Source organism: Ylistrum balloti, unplaced genomic scaffold (genome assembly GCF_031769215.1).
Source record: "Ylistrum balloti isolate Yb309-2 unplaced genomic scaffold, AGI_CSIRO_Ybal_v1 Utg371282, whole genome shotgun sequence".
In the NCBI taxonomy this organism is placed as follows: Eukaryota; Metazoa; Mollusca; class Bivalvia; order Pectinida; family Pectinidae; genus Ylistrum; species Ylistrum balloti.
Window position 1 is genome coordinate 160,136 of NW_026782688.1, and position 20,004 is coordinate 180,139.

Consider the following 20,004-nt stretch of genomic DNA (forward strand, 5'->3'; position numbering starts at 1 on the left):
CTTCGCAGTATTTCAAAACTTCCGAGAGAAGAAAATGGCAGCGCTTAGGATCTAGCAACTGCAGCGCAACTGTCGATCTAACTACAGGTAAGTTATTTCAAGAAAACTATTTACTTTATCAATAGCATTCTATTTTCTATCTCTATATATACTTTTGATTTTGAATTAAAGTGCATTGTGACACATTTCGGCCCAAATTTTGACATGTTTGCTTAGTAAAACGGTCGATCTGTGAATTGCGTAAGGGATGTCCGCGTTATGTTTTCATTGTCAAATCTTATATTACCTAAGATTTGTACGTTTTCTTCATTTGCTATTAATAAAGAAATAAATCTATGCCAGAGATATATATATATATATGAAAGGCCTGGTATACACATGAGCAGATCGTCTATCGAAGGTCACTGTTTCAATTTGTATCCCCGAATGCATCTGTTCATTGCTCTTTGCTGTATGCATCCATAGGTGTGAATTTCGTATCATTGTGTACATTTTATGAGGTTATTGAATGTCTTTTAAGAAGTATTAAATCCCAAGAAACTTGTTGAATCGTTGGTTTTATGTCAATAATATGTTAATATATATCCATGGCGCATTAGTTTCGGACCCCTTAAGAACCATTTCACGCTAGCTACACAATGTCAATGAATTGCCACCAAACAAATTCATAAAATTTATCAAAATTTGTTCATAATACAAGATTTGTTTTTTAAAAAACTGATTAGTGAAACAAAACCAGTATTTTCTGTAAAATATCCACATATCCGACCGCCAATTCGCTCACTTGAAATGAACGACATATGTATCGGATGTGATCACCGACTTTACTTTCGTTTCCGATGACATCAATAAATCTCAGAGATGCTTAAGATAAATTACAGTGACCCAGAAATACACATGTATTACATAAAATCATCGTTTGAATGGAAATGATATTCTGATGACAGAAAAAAAGTCAAAATGGTACGAAAATGGTGTATATCTGTGTTGATGTGTGCAGGTATATCTGTGTTAATGTGTGCAGCTTTTCTGAAGGGTTAAAGTTGTTATTTTTATGCCCCCCGCCATAAATGGCGGGGGCATTTAGCGTTGCCCATGTCCTTCGCGTCCCGTCGCGTCCCAAATCAGTATATACCACCTAACAACTTCATTCGGACCTTTCACTATTATTTCACATGGGGGGCCGGGGGCATTCATGTCTTACAGACATTTACTAGTTTGGTGTTCTTTTTTCTCTCAAATAAACCATTTTTCTTGGCAAACTTCTTTTCATAACAAAAACTTTTTAAATACAATGAATTTTGCATTGGTCGGTCTACAGTTCGCTAGTTAATTAAGTTAAGAAATGTGCCATAAAAAGTGATACTTTAAAAAACACCACTTTTTCAATATAAGACGAGCATGTTTGGATGTTCATAGACAAAATTGCAAGCTGGCTTGGCTTTTTATTCATGACAGATTTTTATTCATATGGTTGACAACAACCAAGGATTCGAAGATGGATTGATCCGTCATTTCATCATATCATGGAGTATGTTTGACATGTGAAAATGTGTATGAAGAAAAAATAAACAAATTTGAAATGAAATATTAACACTGAATATTTTATGATGAAGGGCTTTAATCACCATTTTATATTCTTTCTGGAGACATGACATGTTAAAACAACCAAAATTATCTTGGTGCAAGGCCATGCAGGTCAATAGTGCATGTGATATGCTTTGACAAAAGGGCCGTTCTGAAATACATAATGGTGTGGAACCGATGTCCAGACAATATATCTGCTTTAGTATCCGATAATTGCTTGAATCTTATTTGAATTGCAGACTCTCTTCATCAAAACCCTCCTGTCCCGTTTGAAACATACCAGTGTGCAATGTGGCCTTTTGGGGATAGTGATCCAGATTCAAAACCAAAGAAATCATGTGAAAAACAGCGACAGCTATTACAAGATTGTTTGCTAACGAGTAAATGTGTAAATCTGGTAAGAGTGATTAAAAATCAGTCATCTTGTTTTTAAGATACACAATAAAGTTGAAAATTATTTGAGCAGTAGGTTTAGGGTATCAACCTCAAAACTGAAAGGTATTTGGGGTGGGATGGGGTTTAGCATTCAAATTCTAAAGAGAAAATTTATTCTTGAACTACCAGCTTGCAGTCTGTAAATATATTAAAAAGAATGGAATTGTGATAGTGTAAGAAAGTTTTATTAGAAAAGTTTTTGTACCCCATCTTAGCATGGCAGAGTGCTTATATCATATGTATTAAGGCCCATGATCTGTCAAACACTATATACTTGTATCTTGTGTTTGGTGCAATGTTCCTTACCTATGGGGGTTGATGTCTCTCATGAAGGACCAGTCCACTGTGTGTGGTTTGATGCTTCCTGCAGTTGGGGGTTTCTGTTTCTCAGGAAGCTGAGAAACAGATGGATCTGTGCTATTGTGGTTGTGTCATTGGGCAAGAACTTTACCTCAACTGTTTTGAATGGCATGCGCTGGCTGTTCACAGAGCAATAAACCCAGTAGACTACTAGCTTATTTCCTACAATAAGCAGTGTGTGCTTACAAAATTTTTTTTTTCTGAATTAATATAAGCCTTATAAAGGAAGTGGGCTTAAAATGAGCTATCATCAATATAGATAATTTGTTTGCATTTATTCTTAACTGAACTAGGTGTAGGTGGACTTATTACCAGACATGGGCTTATTGTCAGATAAATATATGTACAGGTATCTCTGATTATGCTAATGTATTACCTCTTTGATATCTAGCCTCACCTGCTAGTGCTGCTTTTTACCATGACATATGGACTGATTGAATATTATTTATAATTAGATGATTTTTTTTTTATTGACAGGATGGTTATACACCAAAACAATGTCTGAAAATGAAGGACCACTCCAGAGTTCCAGATATATGCTTCAATTATCAATACGACTTATTCCTTTGTAAAAGATCAATGGTAATTATTTACTACACTCTCATTTATGTCCAGATTTATAGACAAGAAAGCACCCACAGTGTTTGCTTGTCAGTCATTACGTGAACATAACACATATAAAGAGACGAACACAACCTTTATCAGTTTCCCTCTAAAACTCTGTTAATTTGTCAAGGAATAAGAGTTAAAAGTGAGTTTAACTGAATAAAATCTTATTTTTTGCCCTTAATCTGCTATTCCTTGTCAGTGTACAACAATCGATAGTTATTTTTTCACAGAGGTAAAAAAGCATCCTACATGTATAATTGATTCTTTTGATTGTATTTGTCTGTGTATGGAACATGACTTTGCCCACAGTTAACAAAGGATCAGGATACATGGACTAAAATAAGATAATGTGCCAGAAATCTCTTAATTACAAAATAACTGCCCTTTGTTAAAAATTTTTGTCAATAAATTTGGTTTTTGGGAAGCATTCATCAGTTTCAAAGATACTGTTATCACAGTTTTATTTCATTCTTGGAATTAGTAAAAAAATATATATATTGGATCTTTGATTTTTATATATGTTCATTACAGATTGATATGAGGGCAAGATTTCGAGGAAGGCGAGGTGTGGATTATGATGAAATACATCATGGGCCTAAAAAAGAGGAAAGATAGAGAAAGATGTCTTGACGTTCACTTCTGTCATACACCTATCAATCATGACTTTTTGTCCGTCATCGTGCGTTTCAACATTTTTGACATCTGGAAAACTCCTTCGACATCTGGAAAACTCCTGAACCAATTTCAGTGAAATTTTACAAAATTGTTTCATGGCTGAAGGCACACCAAAATTGTAAATTGTATGGTCCCAAACCCCACAGGGCTTGAGGGGTGGGGCCAAAAAGGTCACCAAAAAGGTCAAATTGAAAGTTAAAAAATCGTCTGAAATTCTAAGGTATGGTAGAATCAAATACTCTTCATGGACGAAAATTTCCTCAGATGCTTTACCAAAATTGTAAATTTCATGACCCCAGGGTCTCACATTTCCGAGTGTGCAGGGGGTAAAGTTTACAATGGTTTATTTAGGAATATTTTTATTTTCTATTGCATTTTTGGAAATTGTTCAAATTTGGTTAAAATTATGAGTATAAGATGACAGTTTAATGAGATTCACATATTGACCTCGGCTGAATCCCCCAGATTGACTGAAATTTCAAAGATGTGTTACTGTTCATGGATGAAAGATTTAATGAAGGAAAATTCAGTTTTTGAGTTCAATTTCTTTTAATTCAATCTTGATTAGAAGCTTAGCATGGGACAGCAGTTTATGTTATGCACAATTTGCACTGTGTACAATGTAGTTAAAGTAATCTTTACTATGAGATGGAGTTGAAACATATTAACAACACTGTCATTAAATTTAGGTAAAAAGCAGGACCTTCTGTGTTGGACTCACTCCGATTAGCTTTATTTCTATGACATGTTACAAGAAGCATTGTAACTTAGGTGACGATTAAGGCCCTTGGTCCTCTTGTTTTCCATGTTACAGAAATGATGAAAATAGACTGAAATTATGTGATTTCTTCAGATATATCAATTTCATTGTGACAGAATGGTGAAAATCAAATATATAGGTGTAACAAAGTGACATCCCTAGACTTTGATCCTTTTTGATAATGGTTCATTGTGCTGAACTTTTGAAGAAACTGTTGGAAATTTTGTCCTTGTAAATTGTGATTTCTTTTGAATCATGGCTGTGTGTACATAAATTGTCTGGAAGATGAGAGGTGATGATTAAATATCACATATTTAAACAAAATATGTTTTCACGTTTTTGTATGCCATAAGAGACACATATTATTCTTAACAACATCAGACTTGGTAACTTTGATAAAAACTTCATGTGTGGTCCATTGTTCTCTCCTTGGCAAGGAGGTGGGGTTGTGTTTCCTAGCAATCAAAGGTCATAGGTCATCCTATGTTGCCTTGTACTAGAGTACCATGAGGTGGAACAATAAACAATTGCCTAATGCTAAAGAAAAATGTATTTTTATGACAAAATGGTTACATATGTGGAAATGGAAATATCAAGTTTAAATGCCAGAAAGGAAAACTTTCCGATCAGAAAACAAACCTAGTTTTTAAGAGTTGGGTTGAAAACAGAAAAAAAATATATGAACAAGTTTAAAATAAGTTGAGACAATGCATTGAGATGGGAAGAATGAAGAAGACGGAAACCTGCAACCACCCAACCTACCAACAAAAAGACATCTCTTTCAAATATTGCTCAAATTGCCATTTATGAAAACACAATCTCATACATCATAAAGCCTACCAAGTTTCAAAGAAATAGGTTAAGAACTGAAGGAAAAGCCTTCCAATATCTACTCCAAAAATTGTGGAATGTTCAGGAAAAGATAATATCATCTGATGATGATAAACTTCACTGAATTTTGAGTTGGAGAAAAAACGGTCTTGATTAAGATTTTTAAAACACAAAGGGGAGTAACGCTTCCAAATACAGTCGAGTCGAGTGCTGTTCATGATCATACAACTTAATCTTAAGGTAGTTAAAGCTAACAAGTTTGAAAGAGATCGCTTGAGTACTGGAGAAGACATTTCAACAAAATGGCGAATGATCGACCATCTTGGATTTGACAGTGTAAGAAAAATAGAGATACTTCTTGGAGAAATTTTCAAATCAGTCCCACTGTTTTAACTCATCTGAGATGCTACTAACATAAGGGTGCATACCTAGTTTCATCAAAATCGGTTCATATTCACTACAGTTATCATGTTCACAAGAAACGGGAAGCACATGGCAGGGAAAGAACCACTTGGGAGGGAGGGAAACCTGCATCTAAAATTGAAATATCCATCAAGAACTTATGAAAGTACAAAGAATTTTAAAGGCTGGAAAGACATGCATCAGAAAATGGATGAAGGACGACAGTAGATGGCTAAATATATGATGATGTATTTAATATTACAATTTTGTTTAAAATATTGGTCCAACTTATTTAAATCCAATGTAAATGATGGATTCTAAATGTTTTAAAATAAATCCATCCTATCTACAGATATTTCTTAATATGAAAGCAAGTTCACCTCAATGCTTGTTGCTGTTTTCTTTTGCATCAATTTTACAAAAAGAAAGTACATCTGTCATGATCGTTTGTTTGCTAGAACAGGAAGGTCATTTTGAGTGTATGCAATTAAATGTTAAACAGAATAAAACAAATGCAACATGACTACAAGCCGAAGTTGAAGGTAAAAGAGGAGAATTGTTACATGTATTTACATACACTACAGACTTTGATGAACATCATAATGTTCATCAGAATCAAAGATGAACGTTCATGTCAATGATCAAGGTCAGAGGTCAAATATATTTTCTCTAAGCTTGTAGATATTTTTTGGGAAATTCAGAAGCAAAGATGCCAAATGTCAAAATTTACCTCTGTGACCTTTACCATTTGACTGGACGTCTGAGTTATATGGTAGTTAATATACATTATATTCATGATTAGGACTAACATGACCACATTTCATGGAAATCTGAATCTGTAAATGGACTATACAGCAAAGGACGGTCATTATCCAGTCTTAACAGATATTTTAGTCCTTAGCATGTATGTACAAGATTAAATCAAAATCAGTCAGATAGGAGGTACCTTGGATTCCTCTTCTCTGAACCAGCTGACACAAAAACAACAACACACTATGTATATGCCTCAGTGTATGACTCAGATACACTGTCACCTTTACTGATAAAATGCAGTTTTACATTATACACTCAAAGTCTTACCACTGTAAACTATTGAAACTGACCATTACATTCGAAATTCTGATCAGTCGTGTTAGTTTTAGAAGACTATTGCCAATGTACATAATGTATGACTACAACAAACAATAACATAGGATCCACCAGATCCATACCATATTTTATTGGTTCTCAATTCATCATCAACTGGCCATGTGTTGAGTGAAGCAGTAAGATGGTTTTCTAAACCACTTGAATTAATCTAACAAATGACGTATATCTCTACAAGAGAGTTACAGATCACAAGGGTACCACTTGAAAAGGTAAAGTTTGATAACATAAATTTCTACATAAAATCTTTTTTCTTCTCAGTATTTGCCCTTGTAAATAGAAAGCAAGCTTTTCTGAGATAAAGTTACATGCACTCCCATTGACAAAGTTATAATGATTATTATTCGTAGATAGCAACACTTGTAAAAAGTTTAATGCTGTTGGTAACTTGTAAACTTATCACTAAGAAATAGTCATTGTCTGCATAATGTTTCAAATTCATATAATTTTATTTTGAAAATGTTTGTCAGATGTGGTACTTTATTTTTATAAAGCTCTGTAATCAATGGGGAAACCATATAACTTTTGTTAGTTAAAGTTTTATTTTCTTATTTCCTTCTGACTCATGACCAGTCAAAGTCAGCAAGCAAAAAACTTATGTTTGCATAATGAACTCATAGACTCCAGAATATTCAGTACATACTGAAACATTTCAAATTAATGCAAACAAAATAATGATAAATAACACAAACCAAGATATTGCACATATGCTTTTTGAGCAGCAGATAGTGAATCTTAAATACAACTAAACCTCAATATTTAAAAACTATCAACTACTGATAATTAACGAACTAAGGTTTATCTACGGCTTTACAAACTGAAGTAATTTCTTAGCTGAAACCTTTAGGAGTTGGTAAGTTAATTTGCAAATCAAACTTCCCTTCAAATGTAGTACTGGTGTACAGGGTATTGTCATTGTGTTTAGCACTCTTCATTGGTGTTTTTGGCATCTTTCCTTCAATTGAAAGACTTTTAAGATTTAATGTAAATTCCATAGGTAAAACCATCACCCAGGAATCAAGTAGTAGTTAATGTCAAACATAACATAGTGCAAATAACTATGTGTGGATTCGTGCATGTGTGATTGTGTGTGTAAGCATTTAACATTTTTAATAAATATATTATGAGATTATGAATATTAGATAATTGTAAATTATCAATCATCAAATAAAACCCAACCTGAAAATATTCTAATAAACTTTCTTGCCATCACCTTAATATTAAAAAATAACAATGAATTTGTGAAGATAACATTACAGTTCTCATCACTGATGAAGCACTATTACTACCACATCATAGTGTCATTGACTCCTAAATGATTTATTTTTTGTAAATAATTTTTGCCCAACATGTACTGTAAAACTATTAATTGTTGTGGGGGAGTAATTTTCATCGACTGTATGAGTATTCTAATTCCACAAAAAGTAGCTTTACAGATCTGTATTCACGAAATCAAGTCTCCAAAAAGCCACAAGAATTGAGCCTCATGTAAATATGTGGGTTTACAGTAAGAGTTCATGAACACTTTTATTTTTATCACAAGGAAAATCGCCCCCAACCTTATGACTTCATGGATACCCCCTCATCTAGTTACAAAAACAACCCCATTTAAAGTCTTGTGGTTATAATACTTCTACAGAACATTGATATCAAGTACAAGTCTTAAAATTAAGCAATGCCTTATCATTCAATATCAAGGGTTTATAAAACAGTTTCTCACAAAGTAAATATGTATTGATACAATACTGGTTCCAGGTCATTAAGTACAATATCTCTGCTATAAGGTAATTATCAACATCCACACTTTTAACACTTATAAACCATCACACATCCATCACACATAGTCAATATACTGGTAATCTTCTATATAACAAACTGGATGTGACAATAAAACATAGTGGTAAAATCATTCTTTGTTTTGCCATTGAAAGAGGTCATGCTTTTTCAAGTGACTTTTGAAAAAAAAATGAAGAAAAAAAAATTGGTCTTAAGTCTTAAAAATCAAGAAGAGCAAAATGAAACAAATTGTGATTTTGGTCGTTGGACTTTCAAACCATTTGTTTATCTTTTTTATTTTTGTTCTTTCTGAGGGGTTACCAAATATTTTTCTACACTGATCATGAATTATTCTGATTTATTAAGTTTTCTTCCCATTATAACTGCATGAAAGTAAGAGAAAGATCTGTTATCTATAACACTTAATCACAAAGTTGGAAAAATCAGAAACCAACAAATCCCCATATTCCAAAATCTCTCTTTCTATTGAAGAAGTGTACATACCATTCATACCAACCCTGTATACCTCTAATGTAGATTAATGAACAAAAGACAAAATTAATTTGACATTCAAAGCCACAAGAAATATTGTGATTCAAACACAATAATTAGTAGTGTTATCATTAGTAAGTAATGATGTCAGAATTTGAATCAAGAAAATTGTGAAGCAAAGTCAGAATTTACACAATTTTAATTCACAGAAAACACCTCACATTCAAACGTAGGAAGTCCTGTGATTTCACAGTTACATAGATGGTTGCCATTTTGTTTTTATATTGACCAAATAGACTGACAAGTCGTCCAAACGACCTTCACAATGATTTCTTACAATGATGCAAGATATTTCCAATCTTACTTGTTGGTACTAAGGACTTCAATCAATAAAATATACTGTGATGTGTATATGAAATTTTCAACCCATCAACAGAGACCTACGAGTGGTTGGGTGGTAACATTCTAACCTTTCACCTTGACATCTGCAGTTCACTTCCCTAAATGGGCATGAAAAGGTATCGAGTCACCTGCCCATCCACAGTGAGACCCCTCGTCTGTATCTATCCAGACCAACAAGAGTGATGTGATGAATATAAGCTGATAGCTTGTATCACAATTGTAAATATATATTTATGTAAAAAAGGTCGATGACTGAATAAAGACGTGACCACAAGTTTTGAAATATTCACTACTGAGAGCTGTAAAAGCATTATTTTATTTATTTTTTTTTTTTGAGGGGTGGGGGGGTGGGGGGAACACAAAATTGAAGTCACAGTCATACAAAAGTTTTTCAAAGCACAGGCCTATCACATTTCAAATGGGAGCCAGACAGATGAAGAGTTGTAGATAAAAATAATTTGAAATATTTGAAATTTGAATACCTGGAAGGGTGTATATGTGGCAAATGGTGACAGACATTCCTGCTGCTCTCCAAGTCAGTGAGTAAAACCTATGTAAATAACTAAAAGATATGTTATTCATTAATGAAGCCACCACCCATAGCCAGGAGATGACACCTCAAAATGATTTGAAGTTTATCAAACTTGCCAAGAGTACCTCTTGTTTTATAATGTTCACATGTGACTTTGCTCTTTCTGATTAATGAAAACATGAGCATCACCTTATGTATGCACAGTAGCAGGTTTCTTTAAAATAATTAGAATGAATTAAAATTAAGGTTTTAAATCTATGAATGGTTTATATGACACAAAATGTTAAATTGAGTAGTTTTACGAAGTCATTTCACATCCATCTACTGTTTCAACATCTGTCTATACTATTATTTACACCTACTTCTATAATGTCACTACCGCAATGATCCAACCACCATATCACCATGGATATTAGCTTCAATGTTCACACTGTTTCAATCAAAGCGCAGTTCTAAAGTCAAAGACTCCTCTGTTACAACACAAATGTTTTTTACATACAGGCCATCACTACATGTACCTCAACATCAACTGTGATTTTAATTGATGCCCACACAGCTGCAAAGTCAAAATTTCAATGCATACACTTGTAACACTGGATAAATGAACACTCTTCAAATCAAATGCATATACACAACACATTCATTCCAATGTCCACGAGGAAAATTCTATGTCTGTACACAATGATAAATGAATCGATGTATTACAATCAATGTCCACAGTAAATATCTCCCAGTGTCAGAGATTAATTTACTGTTATATCTAGTATCAGAAAGACTTATTTTGGGAGATAGAAATATTTCCTCCTGTGTTTATGACATGTGAATATCGAGAACACTGATCCAACATGTTCAAATTATTAAATAAAAATTATTCAAATAGGAATAATTCTCATGAAATAGTATCAAAAACCAAAATGAATATCTTATTATGTCGATACTGTGCAGATGATATCAGGAATATGTTTTGTTAGGATTCTATAAATATGTACAAGTAATTTTCACAATTATGAATAAGCTATTTCATGAATATGTATGATGGATTCTCATAAATATGTATTTTCTCATAAATATGCGTCCTGGACTTTCATGAATATGTATTAAGGATTCTCATAAATATATATGCTGAATTACAAAAAGTAAGATTATGCTAATCATACACAAAAAGATACATCTATGGGAATACTAAAAATAAATGTATCAGTGTGATTGTAATACATGTCTTACACACAAACTGTTCTGCTGTCTTTAACAAACACTTTCCAGAGTAGTTTGGGTTTCACTGAACATTTGATGCTGAACAGGAATTTACATGAAAATAGATATTATGTAAAATGAAAGTAACTTATATAATATATTTTGATGTATGAACACATCTTGTAAATACATCATAATGACATGGAAGATTAGGGGAAGGAGTACACATAATTAACAGTTTTTAGGTAGGGGCAACAACAGGGGAATAACAAAATTAAAAATTAGAATAATAAAATATGTTTGACAAATAATTTCAAGGGATGTGTTACGTGAGATCATAATGTGTGTTGTATATATTATTATATAAGGTTGTAACAATTATTTAAAATGTAATGGATATGCATTAATATCATCCATATTACCAGGAAATACATGCACATATAGTCCAAAGTACATGACTATCATCTGACTGTCACAAATTACCTCGAATCACATGTGTCCATTAAAATATATATACAGTGTGTACAACAACATCAGAAACATGTCCATGTTTCTACTACCTTACACAAGACTACTTAAGCAAAATCTTCACAACAAAAGATTATATTTACAATATGTACATAATAAATATCTTAAAGCTGACTTTCAGAATACACTTTAACTTCTATATCCACAGAAATCGCTCCCAGCAAACATAGCCAGAATGTGAGTCATCTGAAATACTGGATTTGAGGATCAACAATGTTGTGACTAACATGGAATACTCCTTAACCAGAAAGCCATCTAGAAATATAAACCACTGACATGATAACAAGAGTATCTTTTTTGTTAAGTTTGATGCTAGCAACCGTGAAACAACGAAAAACTTTACAGTAAAATCATCATGGTCCGTGTATTAGTGTTTCAGTTGATTTTTAACTAAGACTTACATGTTGGCATTCTTTCTGGTAGTTCCACAAGACATGAATAGTGATTTTTGTACACTTATATTTTTGCATTAAGGAATTGGGACTTTGCAAAATATAAGGAAACTTTTTACAAGAATGAAACTGTATCACATTCATCTGAACACATGCTGTCATTTTTTTGACCGAAATCAGTATCTTTGACACGAATGTATGTACATATATTGAAACGGTACAGCAACTCAGAGTTTACATCTAATTAATGGTCTGATCCCCTCTACTATTATGACTTTATTTTCCTGCTAATATGTTATGCAATGAATTCCATTAGATATATCTTATAGAAAAAAATAAAAATACTGTCATGTATACATGGCTTTAAAAAATCAAAATAAAATCTCACTATTTAAAAAAGGAGGTGAAATATGTCCTCATTTACTACTATTCATCACCCTTATTTTCTAAAACTACAACTGTTTCCTCCTTTTATTAAGTAACACATTTAACTTATTTTAGTAACTGAATAAGATGTCATTATTACTCAATATAAATAAATTGAATAAATTTGAATTTTTTATATACAAAACAATATGAATTCGATTTAGAAGGGAGATAACTCCTACACATCCTCCATATATCACATACAGTATAAATATTCAATGTGTATTATAGAAATATGCATATCTTTAAAGGTTTGGCTTTATGTACAGAAAAAACCTATTAACATAAAATCTGCATCTACTGCTGTAAGCAACTACTTTATAAAAGTATACATTATACATTGAACAGCTCATTCAGGGTTGAGGTCATGAGTATTTTAAATTGAAAATAAGTCATGGTATTTAACAGTTGGTCATTCACCATTGATCTCATTACAAATGAATTAGTGTTTCAGAAATTGAAAAGAAAATATCGTGGAGGAATTTAAGATTTTTCTCAGTCCAAATACACACCTCTCCGACTAAATTCTTCCTGGGTTGGGAAAGGGGTAGGGTTGGGATGGAATGAAGGTTGGGGATGAATGAAGGAATGGGAAAGGAGTGCAAATACTAATCTCATACTACCTGAATATCAAAATAGGTTTATTGATATCTAACTATGGAGGGACAGAAACGGCCTTCACCTAGAATGACCTTCATTTCCATCACTGGCCTTCAACTTGAATGACCTTCATTTCCATTACTGGCCTTCAACTTGAATGACCATCACTTATGTGAAAACAAGCATTGCACTGTATCACATAAATTTGGTTTGGAAGTGTGAGAGTCATGGAGTACTTGACATGGTTGTATGTAAACCTAAATAACATTACTACCACCTTTCAAACAACAGTTTTCAGTGAGATGATGATGACAAAAACAACCATGGTGTTTGGTAGAAGAATAAAGCATAAATGGTCAATATCCCTGTTTGTTCAAGTGCTGAGATAGCAAAACAGACAACCTCTGAATTTCTAAGAACATTTCCTCATCTGAATTCAGTATTGTAATCCTATCTTCCAGATTTGTTCAGTCTTCCTCCTCATCCTCCTTTGGTTTTTCCTTAAGAACAAGAATGAGATTTTGGACAAGGAAGGAGGTGAGCTTGTCCATGGGGTCAAGGAGTCCACGCTGCATCCATTTTGGAATTGTGACCCTTGCATGAGTGAAGCCCAGCTTCTGTAGAACATAGTCCACTCCAACAGGGTCAATCTGCTTACTAGCCCAGTGTAATAGCCTAAGGGTAAAGGTCAAAAGTAGATTAAGGTAAAGGTCAGAAGAATAACAGTCCATCCTCATGGTAACATTTAATAATAGATACCTGAGTAGATTATAAACTGAAGATTTATTGTAAACAAGAGGCCCAAGCAGTCTATATTGACTACCAGTTTCTTAATTCCTAATTATCAAGAAGTCAATTTGAAAATCTGAATAAGCAACACAATAAAGCTGAGATACATAAGTTTCATTTAAAACATATTTCGTGGTAAAAGAAAGGTATTTCATTCTTTAACTTCTTTCTCTTCTCATAATGTTTAAAACAATGCTGTTTCCAGACTAGGTGCACATACCTAACTGTGGGTTCGACATGCCATGTATTACACTCAAATTCACGCCAGTCCTGTTTCAGAGCTGTTGTGGGATGTGTTATCCTCTTCTTCTCCGACTCCGGAGATTTTGCAGACTTTGGACCCGAACCATATGTACCTTAAGTATAATAAAGACAATCTGAATCCTAAATTCCTTTAAAGGATCAGGAGTATGGCTTCATTTTGATTCAGAAATCAAGAGGCCTATTGGGCCTGCATTGCTCACCTGGTATATTTTGCTGAAATTGATTTATCTTAACTAAGGGAAAAGGTATATAAAACACTTTTATCTAATTGCAAAAAGGGGTTATATGCATTGTTTGTAAAAACTCTCTTTACCAATGATGTCATCAATTCACACATGAGAAGGATTTGAAAGACCTTGCTGTATTTCCATTTTCTGGTCCCACCCCTCCTGACCCAGTGCGCCAGACCCATTGTTCAAGCATCTTTGATCCCTTTCACCCAAACACGTCTTAAACCAAATTGGAACAGGATCCAGGTATTCCCTCATAAGCAAAATGATTTTAAAGAATTTGCTGTATTTCCTCTACGGGGCCCTATTCCTTCCATCCTACAGGGCTGAGATCCACCATTTTTACAAAATTGATTCACCTTCACTAAAGCATGCTTCAGGCAAAATTAGGACAACATCCAGGTATTCATATAGAAGAAGAATTTTAAAGCATTTGCTCTGTTTACCTCATTGGGCCATGCCCCTCCTGCCCCAAAGGGTCGAAACTTCAAAACTGATTTCTTTTCATCAAACGATACTCCAAACAAAATATATTTCTTTTCATCAAACGATACTCCAAACAAAATATTTGCAAAATTCAATAATTCCTACAGGATAGAGGAGGATTTTAAAGAATTTGCTCAGTTTCCCATATTGGCCTGTGCCCTTCAGCCCAGGTGAGCTAAAAATTAGGGAAAGGCTAAAAGAGTCATTAAATCTTATTCCCTCTGTATTTTAGGAACATAACACATGTACTGCTATCAGAATGAGAACAAAAAAAGACAAGTCATAAGTAGGCTTGAGGCTTTCATCACCATCAACTTTATCCAAATTCTGTGCACCTTTTCAGATGGAAGAAGAAAAATTTGAACACTTTTGTTTTGTTAATGTTCATTCCAATACTTGCTGATACAGTGCCACAGCCTGGTTCTTGATCAATGATTTGATTGCTATGTGGTTCAGATAAAACTCTGAAAGGACAACCTACAGTATATAAATAGAGACTAGTGATGTACCTGCTATTAAGCATGACTTACCTTTGTCTTTTTCTTTGATGTACATAGAGACAAGGTCATGCAGAAAGAGGATAACCTCTGCATCCATAGCAACAAAAATGTGGTCCTCAAACTCTGTGACAAAGCTGCAATCCACTTGAGGCTTTGGATCTGAAATAGTAAGGACATTCACATGCAATTTATTTTTCACCGGTCCATAAAAATATTTTATAACTATTAAACATTTACTCTCCATTTATCTGTATAATCAACCAGTCTTTGTGGTCTGAATCATGAAATACTGATAGTGTTCCGTATGCTCTGAATTCCTAATGACTTATTTAATGATATACGTATCACAAATATACCTACCTTCTGGTAGTGGTTCCGTTTCAGCCTGTTCATGGATAGTTTTGAGGTGCATCTGGAGGGATGGGAAAGCAAAGATGATCTCCGTGTCGTGATTATACTCTTGGGCTTTCCTGCTCCGTGCCGACTTGTAGGGGTCTGCCTGGGGATCCCCACTCTCTCTGGACATCTCTGGAAATGTGTCCAACCCTACAAGTAATATGTAAAAGTTTGGTTCATGGCTTGTAAAACTTTTAGGTAATTTTGCATAGATCACCATGAAAAAAGTACATAAATAGATATTTTCAATGTTGCCACTACAACAAAACAGAATCAGTTATTGCCCTAACACAGTGAAAACTTCCTCTTTTATCTGGTAATCCTGAAAGGTTCAATATAAAATATGTGTGACAGCATTGTATAGGTAATACTTATTATGGTTTGGCAAATCATAGATCTGACCCTTGATCAAATTTATCAGAATTTACAAAGGAAAAAGTAAAATGTCTTGACTGACCTTTAACCTCTGACGTGGCAAAGGCATAGTGAAACCACTGCTGGACACTGGTGAATGTTGGTGGCATGGAGTGGCCACGGCTCAGCTTACAGATGGTGGCCATATTCTTACTACGTGTGTGGGCAGTCAGTTCATGACCAATGTAGAATGTCAGGTCCTCCACAACATGAACAGCTGAATAAAACCAGTTAAATCACTTTCGTTTCTCTAAATCAAATAGACCTTTATCTGTAGTTTGCCTCCAACTTACACGAAGATGGAGTTTATAACCATAAATAAAAGCAGCAATAATCATTTTCTCTTTTCACGTTTAAGTCAATAACATCAATATCTGACCTAAAAGAACTTCCACCCAAAATATATTCAATATCCTTATAAAAAGCTGGTCAGTATGACAGATTATGACTTCTACATGTACCAGCCATTTCATGGCAAGGTAGAAAATACATCTAATACCAATACACACCTTGTTCTGGTGTTTTTTGTGCTTCTGTTGCAAAGAAAATGTATGGCTCATCTACTGTGAATATGGCCCAGGATTTGGACTTAAAATTGATCCCATGAAAGCAGGCGAGGGAGAGGTTGTTTCCGCGGAGAGTCATGTTTCCTCCCAGGATAGTGCCCTCTTTAGGGATGATAGTGGGAAGCATACTGAAGCGACAGCCTGATACGAGCTCTAAAGCCTTCTGCCAGTGACGATGGTGACGGATGTCCCAGCCTAGTAAAGTAAATATTTATTCTAAAATCATATATTTTCAAGGGCTCAATTTTCATGGCTATATCAGTGAAGAAACTTGGGAACTGATTAATATCATGCCAAAGGAGGTAACTGATGATACAAAACTTATAAACTTTCAGTATAAAATAATACACAATATATTGTATACTAATACAAAGTTAATGAAATGTAAACTAACAGAAACTGAAAGATGTACCTTCTGTATAAATGAGAGGGAAACTATCATTCACCTGTTCTGGGAATGTAGTGTTGTCAAAACATTTTGGCTTTTGTTGATGGAAATGTTAGAAAACAAATACCAAATAACCTTACTTAGGCATCCAAAAATCTTTATTTTTGGTGTAACAGATGTAGATATGGAACACCGATATGAAATTAATTTTTTACTAATTCTCATGAGATACTTTATTTACTATTGTAAGTTGAAAAATACAGTACCTACAATTTCTGAAGGGAAAAAATACATGAACTATTATAATAAAATAGAAGATATGGGAATATATGCATATACATATAAAAAACAAGAAAAGATAAAAAAACAAATGGATTTTTATAAATAAGTTATTAAGTTAAGATAATCTGCTGATTAAAATAAAAATTATACAACTATACGTTAAGTTACCAACTTGTGAAAATATAGTATATTACTAACTACATGTGTAACCAAATTTATATCATTATGTGTAAGATGTAAGTTCAATATACATGTGTACCTCTAACATACCTCTATATACAAATTTATATCATTGTATGTAAGTTGTATAGTACAGTATACTATTACAAAGTATGTGTGTATACAAATTTATATCATTGTGTGTAAGTTGTATAGTACAGTATACTATTACAAAGTATGTGTGTATACAAATTTATATCATTGTGTGTAAGTTGTACAGTACAGTATACTATTACAAAGTATGTGTGTATACAAATTTATATCATTGTGTGTAAGTTGTACAGTACAGTATACTATTACAAAGTATGTGTGTATACAAATTTATATCATTGTGTGTAAGTTGTACAGTACAGTATGCTATTACAAAGTATGTGTGTATACAGATTTATAGCATTGTGTGTAATTTATATAGTACAGTATGCTATTACAAAGTATGTGTGTATACAAATTTATATCATTGTGTGTAAGTTGTACAGTACAGTATGCTATTACAAAGTATGTGTGTATACAGATTTATAGCATTGTGTGTAATTTATATAGTACAGTATGCTATTACAAAGTATGTGTGTATACAAATTTATAGCATTGTGTGTAATTTATATAGTACAGTATGCTATTACAAAGTATGTGTGTATACAGATTTATATCATTGGTGTGTAAGTTGTATAGTACAGTATACTATTACAAAGTATGTGTGTATACAAATCTATACCATTAAGTGTAAGTTGTACAGTACAGTACGCTACTAAAATGTATGTGTGTACACAAATTTATATCATTAAATGTAACTTATATAGTACAGTATGCTACTAAAATGTATGTGTGTACACAAATTTATATCATTAAATGTAACTTATATAGTACAGTATGCTACTAAAATGTATGTGTGTATACAAATTGATATCATTAAGTGTAAGTTGTACAGTACAGTATGCTACTAAAATGTATGTGTGTACACAAATTTGGATCATTGTGAGGTGAGATTGTATAGTTGTATGTGTTATGGAGAAAAACTTGAATTAAAAAAAAAAATTTTCATGGCTAATTTAATTTCCTTGATATGTATTGCTCATTAAGTTCGTTTATACTGACTTTAAAAGTTCATTGAAAAATTAATTCAAAGATTGAATTCAAAGAGTCACAACAAAGTCAATAAAAATAAATCCTCCACAAAAAAAAGCATTGATTTACAGTATATATTAATCATATAATGTTAACAATTTTTTATATAAGCAACAGGTGCCCATATAGGATAAAATGATATTGTGTCTGATACCATCTACGGTCAGACAATTTCTAGGACATTTTATGTTGCTTTTGTCCTTTAAATTGAAACCTTCTCAACCTAGAATTATCTTTCTTATACCACTTCGGTTATTCCAGTCTTTTCTGGCCGGTTACGAAAGAAGTCCCATCAGCACGAAAATTTCAGCAGATCAAACGAAATTTTTGTTGCATTCAAACATAATGGCGCAGTTTTAATTTGGCATCATTGTCAATTGAAGAAAAATAAACATGTTAATCTGTCGTTTATTTGTTATTTTTGTTTTTGAATCCTATCCAAGAAATCAATGATAAGCTTTGACAGGAATATTTTAACATGCATTCATTCAATTTGCAAAAGGTCTTTCTTCTTCTTACTAGCATGAAACTAAAAAATATTTCTATCAAAGCTTAAATGATTTACTCACTAAAAAACATTTCAGGATAAATCTATATTAGTCTACAGATGTTGTTTTAACTATAGCCAATCATGACCCAAACACAAATCTCTCTTATCTATTCATCATTTTTCATACCCACAACATAAAATGTAAATTAATGTCGTGACTAAAAAAGGTTTATCATTGGATTACATACTCTCGGCCTCATCCATCAGTTTCCTCCTCTCGCTGATTCGAGTCTTGCTGCTGCCCGGTATAGGTCCAAATGCAGATAGCACCCTCTTACTACTGGTGAACTGCATTGTGATAAACTCTTCAATCTTTGCAATCATCTTGATGATGTCTGGTGTGGTTTACTCACTGCAAACAGGAATTGTGATCTACCCAAACAAAAGGTCTTTATTCTCATCTTACAAATTTCAGCATGAAATACCCACAATCAAAGCTCCCTAAATGATGTAAATTATCAGTGTGAAAAAAAGGGTTTATCATTGGATTACAAGATGGTTCATCCATCAGTTTCCTCCAAACAAATAGCCAACTCTGTCATGAAACAGAATATTTTAACAAATCTTCTCTGCCATTTCAGGATATAGTCTACAGATGTTTTAACTATAGATCATGACCCAAACACAAATCTCTCTTATTCATCATTTTTC

General features: G+C 33.2%; 2 protein-coding genes across 2 annotated transcripts; one reads left to right on the forward strand and one right to left on the reverse strand.

Annotated features, from left to right (window-relative positions):
- The first annotated feature begins 28 nt into the window (after nt 1-28).
- LOC132561802 (cytochrome c oxidase assembly factor 5-like) lies at nt 29-4,750 on the forward strand. Its single transcript, XM_060226501.1, has 4 exons — nt 29-87; nt 1,827-1,984; nt 2,860-2,964; nt 3,523-4,750. The coding sequence occupies exons 2-4, from the start codon at nt 1,877-1,879 to the stop codon at nt 3,604-3,606; spliced, it is 297 nt and encodes a 98-aa protein (XP_060082484.1). The 5' UTR covers nt 29-87; nt 1,827-1,876; the 3' UTR covers nt 3,607-4,750.
- An 8,864-nt stretch (nt 4,751-13,614) lies between these two features.
- On the reverse strand, nt 13,615-19,677 carry LOC132561809 (bridge-like lipid transfer protein family member 1). Its single transcript, XM_060226508.1, has 7 exons — nt 19,542-19,677; nt 16,736-16,987; nt 16,270-16,443; nt 15,777-15,962; nt 15,447-15,575; nt 14,157-14,292; nt 13,615-13,822 (listed from the first exon to the last, which is right to left on the reverse strand). The coding sequence occupies exons 1-7, from the start codon at nt 19,675-19,677 to the stop codon at nt 13,615-13,617; spliced, it is 1,221 nt and encodes a 406-aa protein (XP_060082491.1).
- Between the last annotated feature and the right edge of the window lie 327 nt (nt 19,678-20,004).

Bases quoted from the DNA above. Each gene is read 5' to 3' on its own strand.
- LOC132561809 (XM_060226508.1), bottom strand. From the start codon at position 19,677: ATGATTGCAAAGATTGAAGAGTTTATCACAATGCAGTTCACCAGTAGT. The intron at 15,576-15,776 runs GTAGGTATATTT...TTACTATTTCAG, and splicing joins AACGGAACCACTACCAGAAG to ATCCAAAGCCTCAAGTGGAT. The intron at 13,823-14,156 runs GTATGTGCACCT...CTTTACCCTTAG, and splicing joins CATGTCGAACCCACAGTTAG to GCTATTACACTGGGCTAGTA.
- LOC132561802 (XM_060226501.1), top strand. From the start codon at position 1,877: ATGTGGCCTTTTGGGGATAGTGATCCAGATTCAAAACCAAAGAAATCA. The intron at 1,985-2,859 runs GTAAGAGTGATT...TTTTATTGACAG, and splicing joins CGAGTAAATGTGTAAATCTG to GATGGTTATACACCAAAACA. The intron at 2,965-3,522 runs GTAATTATTTAC...TGTTCATTACAG, and splicing joins TCCTTTGTAAAAGATCAATG to ATTGATATGAGGGCAAGATT.